Below are 18,450 nucleotides of genomic sequence, written 5' to 3'. Positions count from 1 at the left end.
AACATACTTCTAACATTCCCTTACTTCTTTGTAATAAATTCTGAATCCAACACATTGCTATGCAACACATCCAAAGAGCGATATATCAAATGTGTTTTAAAAGAAACAATTGAAGTTCAGTTTAGAATTTTAGTATCAAGAATTTGCTCTTAAGGAGAATCCTTTGAAGCAAAAAGAGGGGGAAAAGTTCTCAGGATCTAGAGAATACAAAATAGTAGCAGTTAGAGTGTGTTAGGACTTTTATTATTAAAGAAATCTAGAAGAAAGTACTGAATAAGGCATTACAATCCCAGACTTCAGCTTGCAACCTGGAGAAAAATACTTCTTGTCACAAGGATATCCCAGGAAGCATCATAATATATCACATAGATATTCTATTCTGAAAGTAGAAAGAAAATAGAGCCAAAGGTAAATATTACAATGTTAAATGTGTACCTTTGAAGTAAAATTTCTGTGGTGAAAACATGAAGAAAAAATTGGACTGTTAACACATTAAAATGAATCTTTAAGAAAATATAGCCAATCAAAATGTCTTTTTTTTCCAGTAAAACTGTCATAAACAAACTTCCAAGAAGATGGTCTAGATAAGCTGACACAGGGTAAACTATGCAGTAAGTACTCATTGTTTGTTTAACAACTAACACACTGTAAACTTTAATACTGGGATTATCTTGCCAAAGACCATTGTTAGTTTTTCTTTAAATCATCTCTATGGGAAGCATGTCTGCAGATAGAAAATTTGGGGAGAGCAGAATTGTTGATTCAAAAGCAACTTACGGAGATAAGATTTTTTTTCAATGATGTTTATAAGATGATACATCGAACTGACACCAAGTATAGCTGTTGTAGATTTATTAGAAGCAGCAGCAGAAAATAAATATGTGATTCAAATGTGAATAGTCAGTTTGTGTGACTCCAAGAGGTATTCAAACATCATCATGTGTTATGTGCTCACTTCTCAACTAACCAGATGTATAGGAATCACTCTCAGATTTACTTCTGTTAAAGTTAGACACTGGCCAGGACTTTGTGGAGTTTTTCATATAACCTTCTTTATTGTTTCAAGCAGATTGGGCAAAAAACAGTAGTAAGGATGAAAAACCAAACAGCACTACCAACTTTCATTTTGTTGGGACTGACAGAGGACCCTCGACTGAAAATTTTGCTCTTTATCTTTCTGTTTCTTTCCTACATGCTGAGTATATCTGGAAACCTAACCATCATCACCCTCACTCTGATTGATTCCCACCTTAAAACACCAATGTATCTTTTCCTCCAAAATTTCTCCTTCTTAGAAATTTCATTCACAACTTCTTGTGTCCCCAGATTCTTATATAGCATATCATCTGGGGACAAGTCCATTACCTATAGTGGTTGTGCCAGTCAACTGTTGTTTACAGACCTCTTTGCAGTAACAGAATTTTTTCTCTTGGCCACCATGTCCTATGACCGCTATGTAGCCATCTGCAAACCCCTACATTACCTGACCATCATGAGCAATAGAGTCTGCAAGAACTTCATCCTCTTCTGTTGGGTAGCAGCACTGATCATCATTCTCCCACCAATTAGTCTAGGTTTGGGCCTGGAATTCTGTGATTCAAACATCATTGATCATTTTTGTTGTGATGCATCTCCTCTCCTGAAGATCTCTTGCTCAGACACATGGTTGATAGAACAGATGGTTATCGTCTGTGCTGTGTTGACCTTCATTATCACCCTCATGTGTATAGTTCTTTCCTACATTTATATCATTGGGACCATTCTAAGGTTTCCCTCTGTCCAGCAAAGGAAAAAGGCCTTTTCCACTTGTTCTTCCCACATGATTGTTGTTTCCATTACTTATGGCAGCTGCATCTTCATTTATGTCAAACCTTCAGCCAAGGATGAAGTAGCTATTAATAAAGGGATTTCACTTCTTATTACTTCTGTCTCACCAATGTTGAATCCCTTTATTTACACACTGAGAAACAAGCAAGTGAAGCAAGCTTTCCATGACTCAATTAAAAAGATTGCATTCCTCTCAAAGATGTAAAGGAGAAATGAGTCTATGAATCCAGCTGAAAGGAAGGACAAAGAGGCTTCTAAAACAGTTCGTCTGTATATCATTTACTCTCCAGTCATATGGACACTCTCACTTTCTTTTTAAACAGATTACTCTGAGCACTATTCCACTTTTTTACTCTCTGCTAAAACTAAACTCTGTGCCTATTTGCTCTTAGTGTCTGACAGAAATTGATGTTTGCCAGACATGTTGGATATTATCCCTGGAAACACAGTAGACTACTGTTTTTTTTTCCATATTTCTACACTGTCAGGTGTGACTATGTAGCCTCTGTTATAGTTAACAGAATGGATGTGGAAGTGATGTGCACCATTTGTAAACCTGGCCGATAAAATATCTAATATGTGATTCACCAGTGCTTTTTCCCTCACCTAATGATTTTGGAATTTTCACATTGGTGATGAATGAAGCTGATTTTCCATCTCAGTTATAGTCTTCATCCAAAGATAGGCAGTTACAGAAAACTTGATAAACTCCTTCCTTGCCCCACCTCAACTCAGTTGTCACCAGACTGGACAGGTAAAATATTACAGAACTATCCCTGTCACTAGTTAAGGGAACCACATTCATAGCTACCTCTATTTTAGCTAAATGGATGAAATTATGACCTCTACTAAAGAATCGTGAGAAGTATGTACTGTTGAATTTAATGGTATGAATATTATGTCTTGACTATTGGCATCATCTTCCTCAGACACCTGTAAATTCAAATCTAGCCCAGAACAACCATATGAGGAAAATAGTACTAAAAATAATATATACAAAAAATAATAATAATATATACAAAGTTGTTAAGTTATAATACTACCCACCCCTCTTTCACATCTCCTGGTCCCATATACATTTCCAGCTAAGTCCCCATATTATTTCCTCTCATCTTCACTGTGAGGAGACAAATATTTTTTAAAAATTTTATTTTTATTTAAGTTTTGTCAACCACTTTTTTAAAATAACTAGTGTTTAACTGCCCTTTCCAATTTTCAAGGAGACCATTGCATTGAGAGCATTATGGAGTATAATATGTCTATATAATATTTTGTTTTTCTTGACCCTTTGTATACATTGGTAAGAGTAAAATATGTAACTGTATCAGAAGGAATATATTCCATATACTCTACAAGAGATTGTGCAAATAGATGTAGTCCCTCAATCTCTTGCAGATTCCCTAAGCTTAAATTTAGTCCCCTCTACAAAGGTTTGCCATTCTAAATCACAATCCTCACTACATTTCAAAATCTTACAAGCTAGGATAAATTGAATAAATCTGAATGAACATTTTAAGATGTGCATGTTGAGCTAAAGTGGCTTTCTCACACATTACAATTGATATTTCACTAGTAATTCTTTAGTGACATCTTAATAATTGATCTTTCCTCATCTATTCTTTGAAAGTATGTTTCTGTGAAGATCTGTCATTAGTTAATCACTTTTAAGGGGACTTCACCAGGTCATGTCTTCCTTTCTGCTACCATATGCCCTGCCCCCGAGTCCTTGGTCACAGCTTTGACCCAACACTACTAAGGCCAGGCTGTCACCATTCTACACTCCAACCCTGGGGCCTAAAATGCAGTTATGACTAGATTGCACTGTTTTATGCCCAGCCCACTGGGGCACTACTGCTCCCTCCCTAGAAGTAGAAACACTGCTCCCCACCTAGTGGGCACCCTCACACTCATTTGGAGACTCAAGTCTTGTCCCACCAAAGCCAGTTTGAAAAAGCTGCAAGAGGCAAATGCTGCCTCAAATTTGTAGACATCAGTGCAAAACCAGTAGGAACATGAGAAGGTAAAGCCATATGACACCATCAGGGAAGCACAGTACTGAGAACAAAGTACTGTTTCCAGTACTGAGAACAAAGAAATGGAAATCTATGAGTTATGTGAAGTAGAATTCAAAATATTCTGAAGGGGATGAATAAGTTGTGAGGCTCATACTACAATGTGAATAATAATTAATAATACTGTATTATATACTTGAAATTGACTGGGAAATCTTAAGCATTCTCACCACAAAATTAAAAATTATATACATATAAGATGATGGATGTGTTAATTCACTTGATTGTGGTATTTATCTCACAATGTATGTGTGTATTAAATCATTATATTTGATTTTATTTGCCAATTATGCCTAATAAATCAGGAAAGAAAAGACACCTATATATAAAAAATAATCAATTAACAATAAAAATAGAAATAGGCCATGAAATATAAGAGCAGAAGAATCATAAAAATCTGGGAGGTATTTCTGAAAACTATCAAGAGCAATCATTTTGCCTTTTCTTAAGAAATTTTTTTATTTTTTATTATTTGGATAGTTACATTTACACTAAGCACTAATTATACATTTTACAGGATTAATATATTAGAAAAATTGTCCTTATAATCTTACAAATACTTAAAATGATGTTGAAATAAAAGAAAAGAAAGTTGCATTTGCCTTGTAATCTGCTACTTATTATTGCATACCTGGCCTCTTTCTGATGTTATTGTTATTTATATCTGTGTCTCAGGATATTTTCCTCAGCTCTGTCTGTTCCACTCTGTATTTCCAAAATCTTACATGAGAGATACATTAGTAATGTTTAGTAATAACCACCAAGGACATATATGTTTATTTCACTTAAATGAAAATTGGGTCAATTTTACCAATTCAGAAATATTTTCCTGTGCCAGAAATATCAGAATATCAATTTTTACAGAAACAGAGATCCTTACATACCCATTTAAGCTATTATAAGCTCTGTAGTTAACAAGGTAAAGAAAATTTCTCCTGGGCTCACAAGGAGGCAGGCTTCCTGCTGAAAAACTCTTCATCTTACGTAGATGGTAGATCACTTAGTGAGAACTGCAATTGCTAAGCTCTCTGTGTAAGTCTGTATTCACAGAATGAGCAATCAGAGCCCACCCACAAATCTCCATGATAAGACATTCCTGGATGACTTTTTCACCCTTTGCAACTTTAGGGTTCACTAAACATCTGAGATCATGACTATCAGACAAGTGTTTTTTTGGCTTTTTTTTCTTCCTTGAACTCTAGAATGATGTTTTCTCTCAGGAAAGTGTCTAAAACAAAATAATGGATATGATGTGTTATTTTAATAATTTATGAAAGGTTTTGACAACCATTAATGAAGTGTGACTTTTCAGGATGAGTGACAAATACATGACAGTCACTGACAACCTGTTTTTAATATACCAATACAATGAAGATCATCTAGAATGAAGATCATCATGGAATTTAGGAGGACACTCTTAAGCATCCTCTGCCACAATTTCACCCTCACTTTAAGCAAGAACTATGCAAAAAATAAAAATTAAAAATTAACAAAAACTATGCATAAAATGTGTAAATTTTATCTCCATTGAGAGATTCGTTTGCTGACATTTTACCAGTGGGTGATCTTACTCTCTAATAGTCATTTACATTTTAATGTAAAGTCTATTTTTAATCTCTTATATCTTAATGTCAATGTCAATTTCATGACAGTGTTCTTAATAATGCAAATAATTAACAGCGGGGAGAAAATGGTGTGTGTGTGTGTGGTTTTGTTTTGTTTTGTTTTGTTTTAAGAAAAGATACCATCTTCAGTACATGCAGGCTGAATGAGGTGCCTTGGGATGAGTTACTTATCTGGAATTGTGGTGATGGGAATGGAGGAGATGTGTCTGAGCTGCAGATCCAGTTCCTTTCTATACCACCGATGGAAATGCTGTGTTGTCCCTTAACCTGATATTGACAGTGCCAAGGTCAACTGTGACCTGTTCTTACTCTCATTTTGCTTTTCAATATTCTTTAGGCAAAACTATGGAACTAGGTACAAATTGGAAGATGATATCTGTCCTTCCTAATTATTAAGAAGGAAACTTTTTAAGGCAACAAAGTGAAACTCCATGTAGCCATCTAACTGAGGCCTCTAAAGCAAATGCTTTTAATTCAGCAATGATTGAAGATGGGGAGTACTTGAATTAGTTGCTATGTAAGTAATCAGATCAGAGAATGGGTCAAATATGTAATACTAATTGACCCAAAGAATTTCAAATAATTGTATCAGTTTGGTACATCTGAAACTAATGTGATATTGTGTGTCAACTGTACTCATATAAAAAACTTTAAAATAAATAAGTAAGAGGCTCTTGGGTGACTCATCCAGGTAAGTGTCCAGGTCTTGATTTCAACTCAGGTCATGATCTTGGAGTGATATGACCAAGACCTACATTGGGCTCAGCATTCAATGGGTAGTCTTCTTGAGAGCCTCTCTTTCTCCCTCTGCTTTTCCCCCATCTCCCACTTCCTCTCTCACTTTCTCTTAAAATACATAAATCCTATATACTATGAAGTATTATGCCTCCATCAGAAAGGATGAATACCCAACTTTTATATCAACATGGATGGGACTGGAAGAGATTATACTGAGTGAAATAGGTCAAGCAGAGAGATTCAAGTATTATAAGGTTTCACTTATTTGTGGAGCATAAGGAATAACATGGAGGACATTGGGAAATGGAGAGGAGAAGTGAGTTGGGGGAAATCGGAGGGGGAGACAAACCATGAGAGACTGTGGACTCTGAGGAATTAACTGAGGGTTTTAGAGGGCCAGGGGGTAGGAGGTTGGGTAAGCCTGGTGGTGGGTATTATGGAGGTCATGTATTGCATAGAGCACTGGGTATGATGCATAAACAATGAATTCTAGAACACTGAAAAGAAATTTTTAAAAAATATGGTACTGACATAAAAACAGACACATAGGCCAGTGGAACAGAGTATAGAGCCCAGATATGAGCCCTCAACTCCAGGGTCAAATAATCTTCAACAAAGCAGGAAAAATATACAGTGGAAAAAAGGCAGTCTCTTCCATAAATGGTGCTGGGAAAATTGGACAGCTATGTGTAGAAGAATGAAACTCAATCATTCTCTTACACTGTACACAAAGATAAACTCAAAATGGATAAAAGACGTCAATATGAGGCTGGAATCCATCAGAATCCTAGAGAAGAATATAGGCGTAACCTCTTCACAACTGGCCACAGCAACTTCTTTCAAGACATGTCTCAAAGGCAAAGGAAACAAAAGTGAAAATAAACTTTTGGGACTTCATCAAGATCAAAAGCTTCTGCACAGCAAAGGAAACAGTCAACAAAACAAAGAGGCAACCCACGGAATGGGAGAAGATATTTGCAAATGACAGTACAGACAAAAGGCTGATATCCAGGATCTATAAAGAACTCCTCAAACTCAACACACACAAAACAGATAATAATGTCAAAAAATGGGCAGAAGACATGAACAGACACTTCTCCAAAGAAGACATACAAGTGGCTAACAGACATATGAAAAAATGTTCATCATCACCAGCCATCAGGGAGATTCAAATCAAAACCACATTGGGATACCACCTTACACCAGTTAGAATGACCAAAATTAGCCAGACAGGAAACAACGTGTGTTGGAGAGGATGTGGAGAAAGGGGAACCCTCTTACACTATTGGTGGGAAGGGAAGTTGGTACGGCCACTTTGGAAAACAGTGTGGAGATTCCTTAAGAAATTAAAAATAGAGCTTCCCTATGGCCCTGCAATTGCAATACTGGGTATTTACCCCAAAGATACAAACATAGTGAAAAGAAGGGCCATCTGTACCCCAATGTTCATAGCAGCAATGGCCACAGTCGCCAAACTGTGGAAAGAACCAAGATGCCCTTCAACAGATGAATGGATAAGGAAGATGTGGTCCATATACACTATGGAGTATTATTATGCCTCCTTCAGAAAGGTGAATACCCAACTTTTGTAGCAACTTAGACGGGACTGGAAGAGATGATGCTGAGTGAAATAAGTCAAGCAGAGAGAGACAATTATATGGTTTCACTTATTTGTGGAGCATAACAAATAGCATGGAGGACATGAGGAGTTAGAGAGGAGAAAGGAGTTGAGGAAAATTGAAGGGGGAGATGAACCATGAGAGACTGTGGACTCTGAAAAACAATCTGAGGGTTTTAGAGGGGTGGACGGTGGGAGGTTGGGTGACCCTGGTGGTGGCTATTATGGAGGGCACATATTGCATGGAGCACTGGGTGTGGTGCATAAACAATGAATTCTGGAACTCTGAAAAAAAATTCGAAAAATAAAAAAATTTTAAAAATTAAAAAAAAATCCTGAAAATTTTAAGTAAATAAATAAAGCACTTTATTGTTCTAATAAAAAGCTAACCATTTAGTTTTCAGTGAATTATAATATTGTTGCTGGTGGAGTATTTTTCCTCAAAGTTAATAGCTGCTAAGCTGATAGGGTAAGGGCTGCTGATTGTTGGAGTGACTATCACAATGCCTTAAAAATGTTTTTTCATTCTAGAAATGGTTTTATGTTTGTTTGTTTGTTTGTTTGTTTGTTTTTAGTATCCTGCTGGTACTTTAGATAATTCTTATCCAACCTTCAGAGTTCAGCATAACTGTCACTTCCTTGGGAAATCTTTCTTTGGTCATTTCCCAATCTATGCCTAATCAGATAACCAACTTTTCTTCCCATCTCCCCATACCTATCACCCCACTTTCCTACATCTTGCTTGTGGGTTTCCTCTGTGTACTAGAAAAGCTTCTTTTCTCTACCTTTGAGACACTTGCAAATCTTATGGTTATAATATTCTTCCTATCGCAATAGTTACCCCTATTGCAGTATGCTTTCATACTTAAAATAATCTTTTTAGAATAAACTCTCTCCTTACTAAGTCCAGATTTGTTTTGTTTTGTTTTTGACAATATACAATAGTATGGATCCTTTCTGATTTTACCATGTGTTTAACCCTATAAGAAAATAAGCACAACTATCCTCCAAACAATACTTGAGTGTGTTTTTTAAAGATTTTATTTATTCATCTGATAGAAAGAGCACAAGGGGGCAGAGAGGCAGGCAGAGGGAGAGAGAGAAGCAGGGTCCCCACTGAGCAGGAAGCCCAATGCAAGCTTAATCGCAGGACTCTGGGATCATGACCAGAGCTGAAAGCAGACACAAAAAACTGAGCCACCCAGGCACCCCAAAACAATACTTGAGTCTTACAGCACCAATTAATAACAGCTATACTGTCCTATGAGTTGTGAAGAAAAAGAATAACAAACCTGTTATAGAGAATTTAATATATCAGTATTAATTATTATAAGTGGAATTTTATCAGAAATATTTACTTTACCCCCATAAACTAAACACTTCTGCTTTCAGGGGAGCAAAGGGAGATCAGGGTGTCTCCTTACCACTGGGCCTTGCTTTACTCTGTGTACCTAACATTCAACAGCTTCCATATACAACCATGAAATACAACCATACAGTGATGAAAACTAGAGAACAACCACTAGAGTCAGAAATCTTCATTTCAATCCAAACTTCACCACTTCCCCGAAGCACCACACTACACAAGTTGCAGGGCTCTAATAGTTTGATTTCTTTATCTGCAAACAGTAATAATAATTACAGCTGTGCCACAGAGCTGTAAAAATATGACCTAATGCTTATAAAGAGCTTTCTATTTTTTTAAATATTTTATTTATTTATTTATTTGACAGAGAGAAATCACAAGTAGATGGAGAGGCAGGCAGAGAGAGAGAGATAGAGAGAGGGAAGCAGGCTCCCTGCTGAGCAGAGAGCCCGATGCGGGCCTCAATCCCAGGACCCTGAGATCATGACCTGAGCTGAAGGCAGCGGCTTAACCCACTGAGCCACCCAGGCACCCTAAAGAGCTTTCTTCTATCAGCAGAACATTACTAGGGGCCTAGAGCAACAAAGTGGTAGGAGCTGTACCTCCCCACACCCTTGGCTGATAGCAGTGAGGCCTGGCAGGGACGTAATCATCAATCCCTATTCAAGCAATGAGGCTGTATGAGTCACTGCCCTTCTTTCACTGGAAAGGTATCAGTGGGCTGAGATGGGACCTGAAATTCCATTCATCAGCAATAGGGCAATATGACTCAGTGCACAAATTTTACCAGGCTGGTATTGGTATTGGCAGGGCTTAATGCAAAACTGAGCATGAACATTCACCCAGCCCTCATGTTATATCTCAACAAGGGAACTGCCCCCTAAAAAAAATTTAAAAATTTAAAAAAGTATTGAGGAGGGTATGTGCTATGGGAGTGCTGTGAATTGTGTAAGACTAATGAATCACAGATCTGTACCCCTGAAACAAATAATACATTATATGTTAATAAAAAAATAAGAAAACTCACAACCCAATTTAAAAATAGGCAAATGATTTAAACAGATACCTTACCAAACAAGATATATAGATGGCAACTAAATGCACCAAAAGATAATGAACACATGAGCTATTGGGTGTACAAAGATTAAAATCACAATGAAATACCACAACACCTACTAGAATGTCTAAAAGTATAAAAATTGATCATACAGAATAAGGGGACCATATTGAGTGCCGGGGTGGCTCAGTCAGTTAAGTTTCGGCCTTCAGCTCAGGTCATGACCCCAGAGTGCTGGAATAACTCCCCACATTGGGCTCTCTCCCTCTCCTCCCTGCTCTGGCTCTCTCTTACTGTCTGTCTCTCTCTCTCTCTCCAATAAATAAATAAGAAAGAAAGAAAGAAAGGAAGGAAGGAAGGAAGGAAGGAAGGAAGGAAGGAAGAAAGAAAAATAAAAGAAAGAAATAAAGAAAGAAAGAAAGAAAGAAAGAAAGAAAGAAAGAAAGAAAGAAAGAAAGAGGAAGGAAGGAAGGAAGGGAGGAAAAGAATCCTACACCACTGGTGGGACTGTAAAATCATGTGACTGCTTTAGAAAACTGGTTTCTTAAAAATTTACATATATACTTTCCGTATGCCCCAGCCAATCTACAATGAAATGAAAGGATATGTCATTAGAGAGATTTGTGCATGAAGGTTCATAATAGGTTTATTTGTAAGTGCCTTAAAATTAAAATGACAAAATATCTTATATCAGGTGAATAATAAGCAAATTATGATATATCCACAAATGGAATTTTTCTCAGAAATAAAAGGAGTGACTTATAAATACACATAATAATGTGGATGAATCTCAAAAACTCATGCTGAATAAAATAAGCCAGATGAAAAATGGTTGGCTATAAATAGCAGCAGTAAGAGTAGGGAGGTGGGAACCAAGAAAGGATTTTAAAAGGGGCACAAGAAAACTTTGAGAAATAATTGATATATTTATGATTGTGATTATGGTGTTATTTTCTTGGGAACATACAATATGTCAAAACTTCTAAAATTGTACACTTTAAATGTGTACAGCTTATTGAATGTCAATTATATCTCAATAATGCTGTTTAAAAACTAAAAAACAAAAAAAGATAGATTTGACTCTATAAAACCATGAACTATATGCCAAAAGTCAGCAATGACACTTTTAAAGACTTACTAAAATCTTAAAATTCATATTTAACTTATTTAAAAGAGCAAGATACAAATAAGCATAAAAATAAAAACAATGTACACTAAAACCTAATTATGGTGACACATATTTGATCCAAAACAATCTTATAGCTCTGATTATATAAATTTTCTAAAAGCAGAATAATATTTTTATCTAGAAATTTCACTCCACCAATCATTATCACACATGCAAAAATATTTGTATGAAAATGCTTTTGATAGAATAGTTGATAACTATGGAAAATAAAGAACACTGTACATTTAATTCATGCATTGGTTTAAAATTGCCAAGATATTCATACAGCCAACATTATTAATACTGAATAATTGGAAAAAACAAAGGTATATCATGGAATAAATTAATAAATGTTTAAATATATGAAAGCATATGTTTTTATTGTGGTAAAATATACATAACATAAAATTTACCATTTTGACCATTTTGAAGTGTAAAATTAGTGGCATTAAGTATATCTGTGTTACTATGCAACCATGAAGCATATGTTTTGTATCCAATTATAAAATATGACCAAAAATCTTTATGCATTCATAACTAATACTTATAATGCAGTTGATATATTTGGAAAAGAAAATCTGAAAAGGTAAGTTCTATAATGCAAGCAGTAGCCTTATATAATTACATAAACTTTTCCTTGTGCTTATCTGATTAAAATTAGCCAATGATAATAAAACATTTATATAATAAAGGACTTCATTCATAACTAAAGGATTATAATTTTCCAAATGCCTTAGTGGGTGAAAGTTTAAAACAAATTAACTATGTAACTTAAATGATACAGTTGCCCTCCTGACCTGTGTCAAATGATGCTCTAAAAATCCTCCTATCTCCATAGGCACAGTCCCCACTGAAGCCAGTGTTACTTGTGTTTTTGCCAAACTTCATTACTCAGAAAATCAATGACTCTTGGCTGTAGGTCCCCAAGGACCATTCTTTTTTCATTCTTAACATTTTCTGGAAATTAAAAAGATAAGCCACATTTGACATGGTGTAAGCATTTTTCTCTGCCGTTATGATTTAAAATTCATTTCTCCCACCAGTGGAGAGAGTTCCTCAGACCTTAGAGTAATTTATTTTCTTTTCAATGATGGAGATCGTAAGAAAATATTTAGAAGCTTCTAACAGCATTAAGCCCATTACCAAATCTGTTGAAGTTGTTGGAGAAGGTAAGCAAGAGAGTTCTATGCAATCCCAGACATGTCAGTGAATATGAAGACTTAAATACCTTTATAAAAATATGACTTTTAACATTGTGGTCTTGATATTGGCTATGGTAAAGCAAACAACAGAAGCTCTGATCTACTAACAGAAAAGTAAGTACAATAAAGTTTGTCTCTCTGACTGTGGTTCCCTTCATAGGATCTAGGTTATATTTACCTCTAAGAAAGAAAATAGATTTGCAGTGATAATTTTAATATTTTCAATGTATCTAAGATATTTGCATGAGACGTTAATTTTTTAGAATGACTTTCCCTTGTGTAGATAAATTTCATTGCTTGGAGCATTGTATGCATAAGATACATAAACAAATTGTATCTAACTTAATGTAAGAAGTATTTAGGGTATTTTGAATAGATATCCAATCTCAAATTTAAAATAAAGTGTCTTCCTATACGAAGGAAAGGATAAGTGAATTGGGGGAAATTAGAGGGGGAGACAAACTATGAGAGACTGTAGACTCTGAGAAACAAACTGAGGATTTTGGAGGGGAGGTGGGTTAGGTGAGCCTGGTAGTGGGTATTATTGAGGGCATGTATTGTATGGAGCAGTGGGTATGATGCATAAACAATTCATCTTGGAACACTGAAAAAAATAATAAAATATAAAATAAAATAAATTGTCTTCCTATATGTAGAAGTAAATTAGCATGCACTCATATTCCTCTTCCCATCCCTGAAAAGAACACCATAAGGACTGAAACAACAGCATCTCATGACAGAGTCCTGCGCTCATTTTGAAAACTCATTAGAAAGACAGAATAAACAAAATCAGTTAGTTACACTTTTGTGTCAACTTACTAACTTCCATCATAAAGTAGGTTATAATATCTTGGGGGAAAAAATGACTATATTTTGAAAATTGGATAATGTTCAACATTTGGGGGCTGAGTAAGATTTCACTATAATACACATTATCTCAGAGATTCAGAGAAAACATGAAAGGAAAGTGGGTGGGCTGTAAGTATATAAATATAAAATATTCCTTTTGCATCTCCATTTGATAGAACTATTTGATAGTGGTTGAATAAAAAACTAAATTTCCTAGGAAGATTCTAACTTTTGAGTAAACCTTGATCATCAGCAATTTTTCTATATATTAGAAACACTGTTAATAAGGCAAATAGTCCCAAACAATTCTGCAACAAACAATTCTACCCCAATCTCAGTAAGAAGAGAACACAGTAAATTAAATAATAAAGTGAATTTGCTCATAACACAAAGAATCTCGGTATGCCAGAAAACCTCAATGTTTAAGATCTTGATTGTGTATTGGACTTATCTGAGTCCCTATAGGTATGACATCAATGAAAATAAAATAATTCATTCACTGGAAGATGAGAGAGGGAAGAGAAGGCAGTCATCACTTGTATCAACAGTAAAGGTAACACAAATTCAGCTAGTAATGCAAATATTCAGAAAGATAAATAGCTAGGCTCTGTAGCAGGAGGTAGGGAAATCAGCAGGTTGTGAAGTTGTTCATAAGAATTAAGCTCACTTAACCACCAGTGGAGAGAATTCCTCAGACCTTAGAGTAATTTATTTTCTTTTCAATGATGGAGATCGTAAGAACATATTTAGAAGCTTCTAACAGCATTAAGCCCCTTACCAAGTCTGTCGAAGTTGTTGGAGAAAGTAAGCAAAGAGAGTTCTATGCAATCCCAGACATGTCAGTGAATATGAAGACTTAAATACCTTTATAAAAATATGACTTTTTAAACACACCAAGGAACAAAAATCTTCTTTTGGAACAAAGACCTCCAGTTTTGTTTTGTTTTTAAAGATATTATTTATTTATTTATTTGTCGGACAGAGAGAGCAAAAGCAGGGTGAGAGGCAGGAGGAGACTCCCTGCTGAGTAAGAAGCCCAATGCAGGACTTGATCCCAGGATCCTTGGATCATGACGTGAGCTGAAGGCAGATGCCCAACCTACTGAGCCACTTGGGTGTCCCTAAAGGCCTCTAGTTTTGCTCTAGTGTCTAAATAGTGAACCCAAGTTATATTAGCACTGTTTTTCTAAAAAGACCCAAAGTGTCAAGAAAAGACATGAAATCGAGCATGAAATTTTGTGACTCAGTTTCTCAATAGGAAAGAACTTTTTTACCCTTAAAATGATACTCCCTCAGTAATCCACTTGGTCACATGGGAAAATCCTAAGTACAGGATAGGCATAAAATGTAAGTATACATATAATATATATTTATGTTAAAAACATAATGAAATATAAAGGCTTGAATATATTATATTTTAGAACAGTTAAAATAATCTATAATCAATGAGAACATTTATCTGAATATCACATGCAGATTGGAGAGAAGTCAGAACTCAGTGATGAGAAACGGCACAATAACAACATTCATTCTGCTGGGACTTACGGATGACCCTGAGCTACAAGTTCTGATTTTTATCTTTCTCTTTCTCACCTACACACTGAGTGTAACTGGAAACTTGACCATCATTATACTCACTTTTGTGGATTCCCACCTTAAAACACCCATGTACTTTTTCTTAAAAAATTTCTCCTTCTTGGATATCTCATTCATATCTGCCATTATTCCCAGATATCTGTATAGCATAGCAACAGGTGACAACGTTATTACCTATAATGCTTGTGTAATCCAAGAGCTTTTTACTGACCTCTGTGGGGTATCAGAGTTTTTTATGCTAGCCTCCATGTCCTATGACGACTATGTGGTCATCAGCAAACCCTTGTATTATGTGAACCTCATGAGCAACAGGGCCTGCAGGACTCTCGTCATATGTTCTTGGATGGCTGGTTTATGTATAATAATCCCACCACTTAGCCTGGGTTTAAATCTAAAATTTTGTGACTCTAATATAATTGATCATTTTGGCTGTGATGCATTTCCCTTAGTGAAAATCTCATGTTCAGATACATGGTTCACGGAATGGACAGTTACAATCTGTGCTGCACTGACCTTGAATATGACACTTAGATGTGTGGTTCTGTCATATACTTATATCATCAAGACAATTTTTAGATTCGTTCTGTTCAACAAAGGAAAAAGGCCCTTTCAACCTGTTCTTCCCACATGATTGTGGTCTCCATCACCTATGGCACATGCATTTTCATCTATATGAATCATACAGCAAAGGAAAAAGTGACCATTAATAAAGTGGTTTCACTGCTCATTTTCTCTATTTCACCTACACTGAACCCATTTATTTATACTTTGAGAAACAATCAAGTTAAGAAAGCCTTTGAGGACTCAGTCAAAAGAATTTGCCTTGCTCTCAATTAAATAAAAGAAATATTATTATTAAAATATTTCAAAAACAAGAATAAATGTCCACAGGCATTTTATTTTGAAGTCTATAATCTTATTTCTTAATAACATATATTTCCATTACATTAATTTTCTCAACACTTTTTTAACCAACCTTCCATTGAGCCCTGCTCATGCCATTCTTGTGTTTTGAATTTTCAAACCAATATTTGATAGTTTTGCATATCAATTTCTAAAAAGCTATTCTGAAGAGAAATTAAGTGCATGATTTTGTTACAATACATAGTAAGAGTTATTCCTCAGGAAAATATACGGTAAAATTGTTTGTAGCTCTTCAATATACACAATAATATCTAAACACATGTAATAAGAGTAATTTTAGTTAAAATGTCTAAAATGGATAAATAATCACATAATTTAAAATGCAAGTGAAAAAGAGTAATGGCACTTCCAATATTGAGAAGATAGATGAAAATACACTATAATGAACACACAGAAACACTGGATAAATATTCCCTTAACTCTATAGCTGAAATCATTGCAAAGTGGTCAACAAAGTGTCAGAAATAAAGATTCAACTAAAAGTACAGTAATACTCTACAAAATGACTACTGGGTACTGAAATGAGCATAGACTGGAGGGTGGGCGCAGGACATCACATTATGGATCATAAAGGCTTGGGATTAAAGTCTCAGGATTAATGTGGAAAGTACTTGGAACAATAGCTGCACATTCAGTGAAAGTTTGAATTAGAAAACCAAGCTCATTTTCACAGAAAGATTACTTTGTTTCTGAAAACAATATCAGCTGTTGCGTATAGAGCTCTGAGTCAAGGGGAAAGCATTCCCCAATGTATTTGATAGCCTGTGCCTACATCTAATACAAATTAAGCTCTTAAAGTCCAAATTCTGCCATAATAGCCATAATATACAGAGTTTTATCTACAAAGAATGAAAAATCCACATCAGTAAAATTCCTTGGAAATTAAGGAATTTACATCAAATTAACTGTTATCTGGAAAGTAATGAAATGCAGACATGTCATCACAAATTCTTTGGAGCAATGAGAAAGCTGTAGTTAGAATGAATTCTGTTATCTTAAATAAATTCATTTTTAAAAAATATATAAACTAGACAAAAAGTGAGGAATTTAAACTAACGAATTTGAAAAAAAAAAAACATTGAAAACAATAGTAAATGAAAAATGTTACTGTGGGTAGAAACTCAAATCAATTAAATAAGTTCAAAAAATTCAAAAGCCAGTTCTTTGTAAACTCTAATAGCACATAAAAACCCTGCCCCAATGAATGTGATAAGTAAAAATCAGAAATGCCCCATATTTTATTAGATCTTGGATGATGACATAAGAAAACAAAATAATCATGATAAATATGGGAAAGAATAAATAAAACAATGGCATTTCCTTGAATTTAAAGTATTATTCACATTTTGCTTTTCTAAAATTCAGATATTTCATACAACGGATGGCATCTACCATTGTTCACAGGCTAATTGTCAACATTTTCTTTTCAATTGTGATAAATAGTATAATGGCATGCTTTATAATTGATGTTGTCTTAAAGTTGATGAAATTTGATATATCTTTTTTTATATTGAGGCCATTCTTAAGCACACAGAAAACTCAAGAAACTAATGGGAAACTAATGGAACTAGTAAGGGAATTCGGTATTCTAGCTGAAAAAATGGAAAAAGTTTTAAAAAGAAGTAGACTGTAATAGAAAAAAACAACAGGAAATCAATGAGCAAATGTTATTTTGGTCATAAAATGTTATCATGGTTTAATTACCAAGAGAATAAATTTAACATAGAAGTGCAGTATATATATACATAAAGAAAGTATATAATCTCTTAAAAGAATATAAAATTTAATTAGAACAAAAAGAAAGACAGCCAATATTCCAGCTGGGAAAATTTTAGTATAAGCATGTGTCTTTGTGAATGCATAGATTATTTATGGATTGCAGAATATTTATTTTCATACAATCACTGAACATAGAAAATATTAAAAGAAAACAAATTTTAATGAAGGTTATCTGAAGCAGAAACTAAACAATGTAATTAGAAAGAAGAATGAGTAGAATGAGACAAAGGATAAAATCAAAATAAAACTATACTAATCTTCACTAAAATAATACTATACTAATCATACAATCCCACTAATATATGAAGGTTTTGGTGTGTGTATGTATGTATATATATACATACATACATACACCATATATATATATATATATATATATATTTGGGTGAAAATAAAGAAAATTTCTTTCAAATAGATTTTCATCTACAAAATGGTAGAATATTAAATGTCTATTACCAAGCAAAAATAAATAAATAAATAAGTTGCAAGGTTTTTTGTTAACTGCTGATCAATAAAAAATAAACCAAAAAAAGGCAAAAAAGAAAACCTCTCTGAATGTATGAATGTTACACATTATACACATGATTATCTCAAGTGATGCAGTAAAAACATTGGACAAAATCCAGCAC

General features: G+C 34.6%; 1 protein-coding gene and 1 pseudogene across 1 annotated transcript; both read left to right on the top strand.

Moving 5' to 3' along the window:
• The first annotated feature begins 1,093 nt into the window (after positions 1-1,093).
• On the top strand, positions 1,094-2,032 carry LOC131837846 (olfactory receptor 6C2-like). The gene has a single exon (XM_059183511.1). It carries the CDS (start codon positions 1,094-1,096, stop codon positions 2,030-2,032), a length of 939 nt encoding a protein of 312 aa, XP_059039494.1.
• A 12,991-nt stretch (positions 2,033-15,023) lies between these two features.
• Positions 15,024-15,955, top strand: LOC131839729 (olfactory receptor 6C68-like; annotated as a pseudogene).
• Positions 15,956-18,450: the final 2,495 nt, after the last annotated feature.

This window comes from Mustela lutreola, chromosome 8 (assembly GCF_030435805.1).
Source record: "Mustela lutreola isolate mMusLut2 chromosome 8, mMusLut2.pri, whole genome shotgun sequence".
Classification (NCBI taxonomy): Eukaryota; Metazoa; Chordata; class Mammalia; order Carnivora; family Mustelidae; genus Mustela; species Mustela lutreola.
The sequence above is the reverse complement of the archived record's forward strand: the minus strand, read 5'-3'. Positions and strand labels throughout refer to the sequence as shown.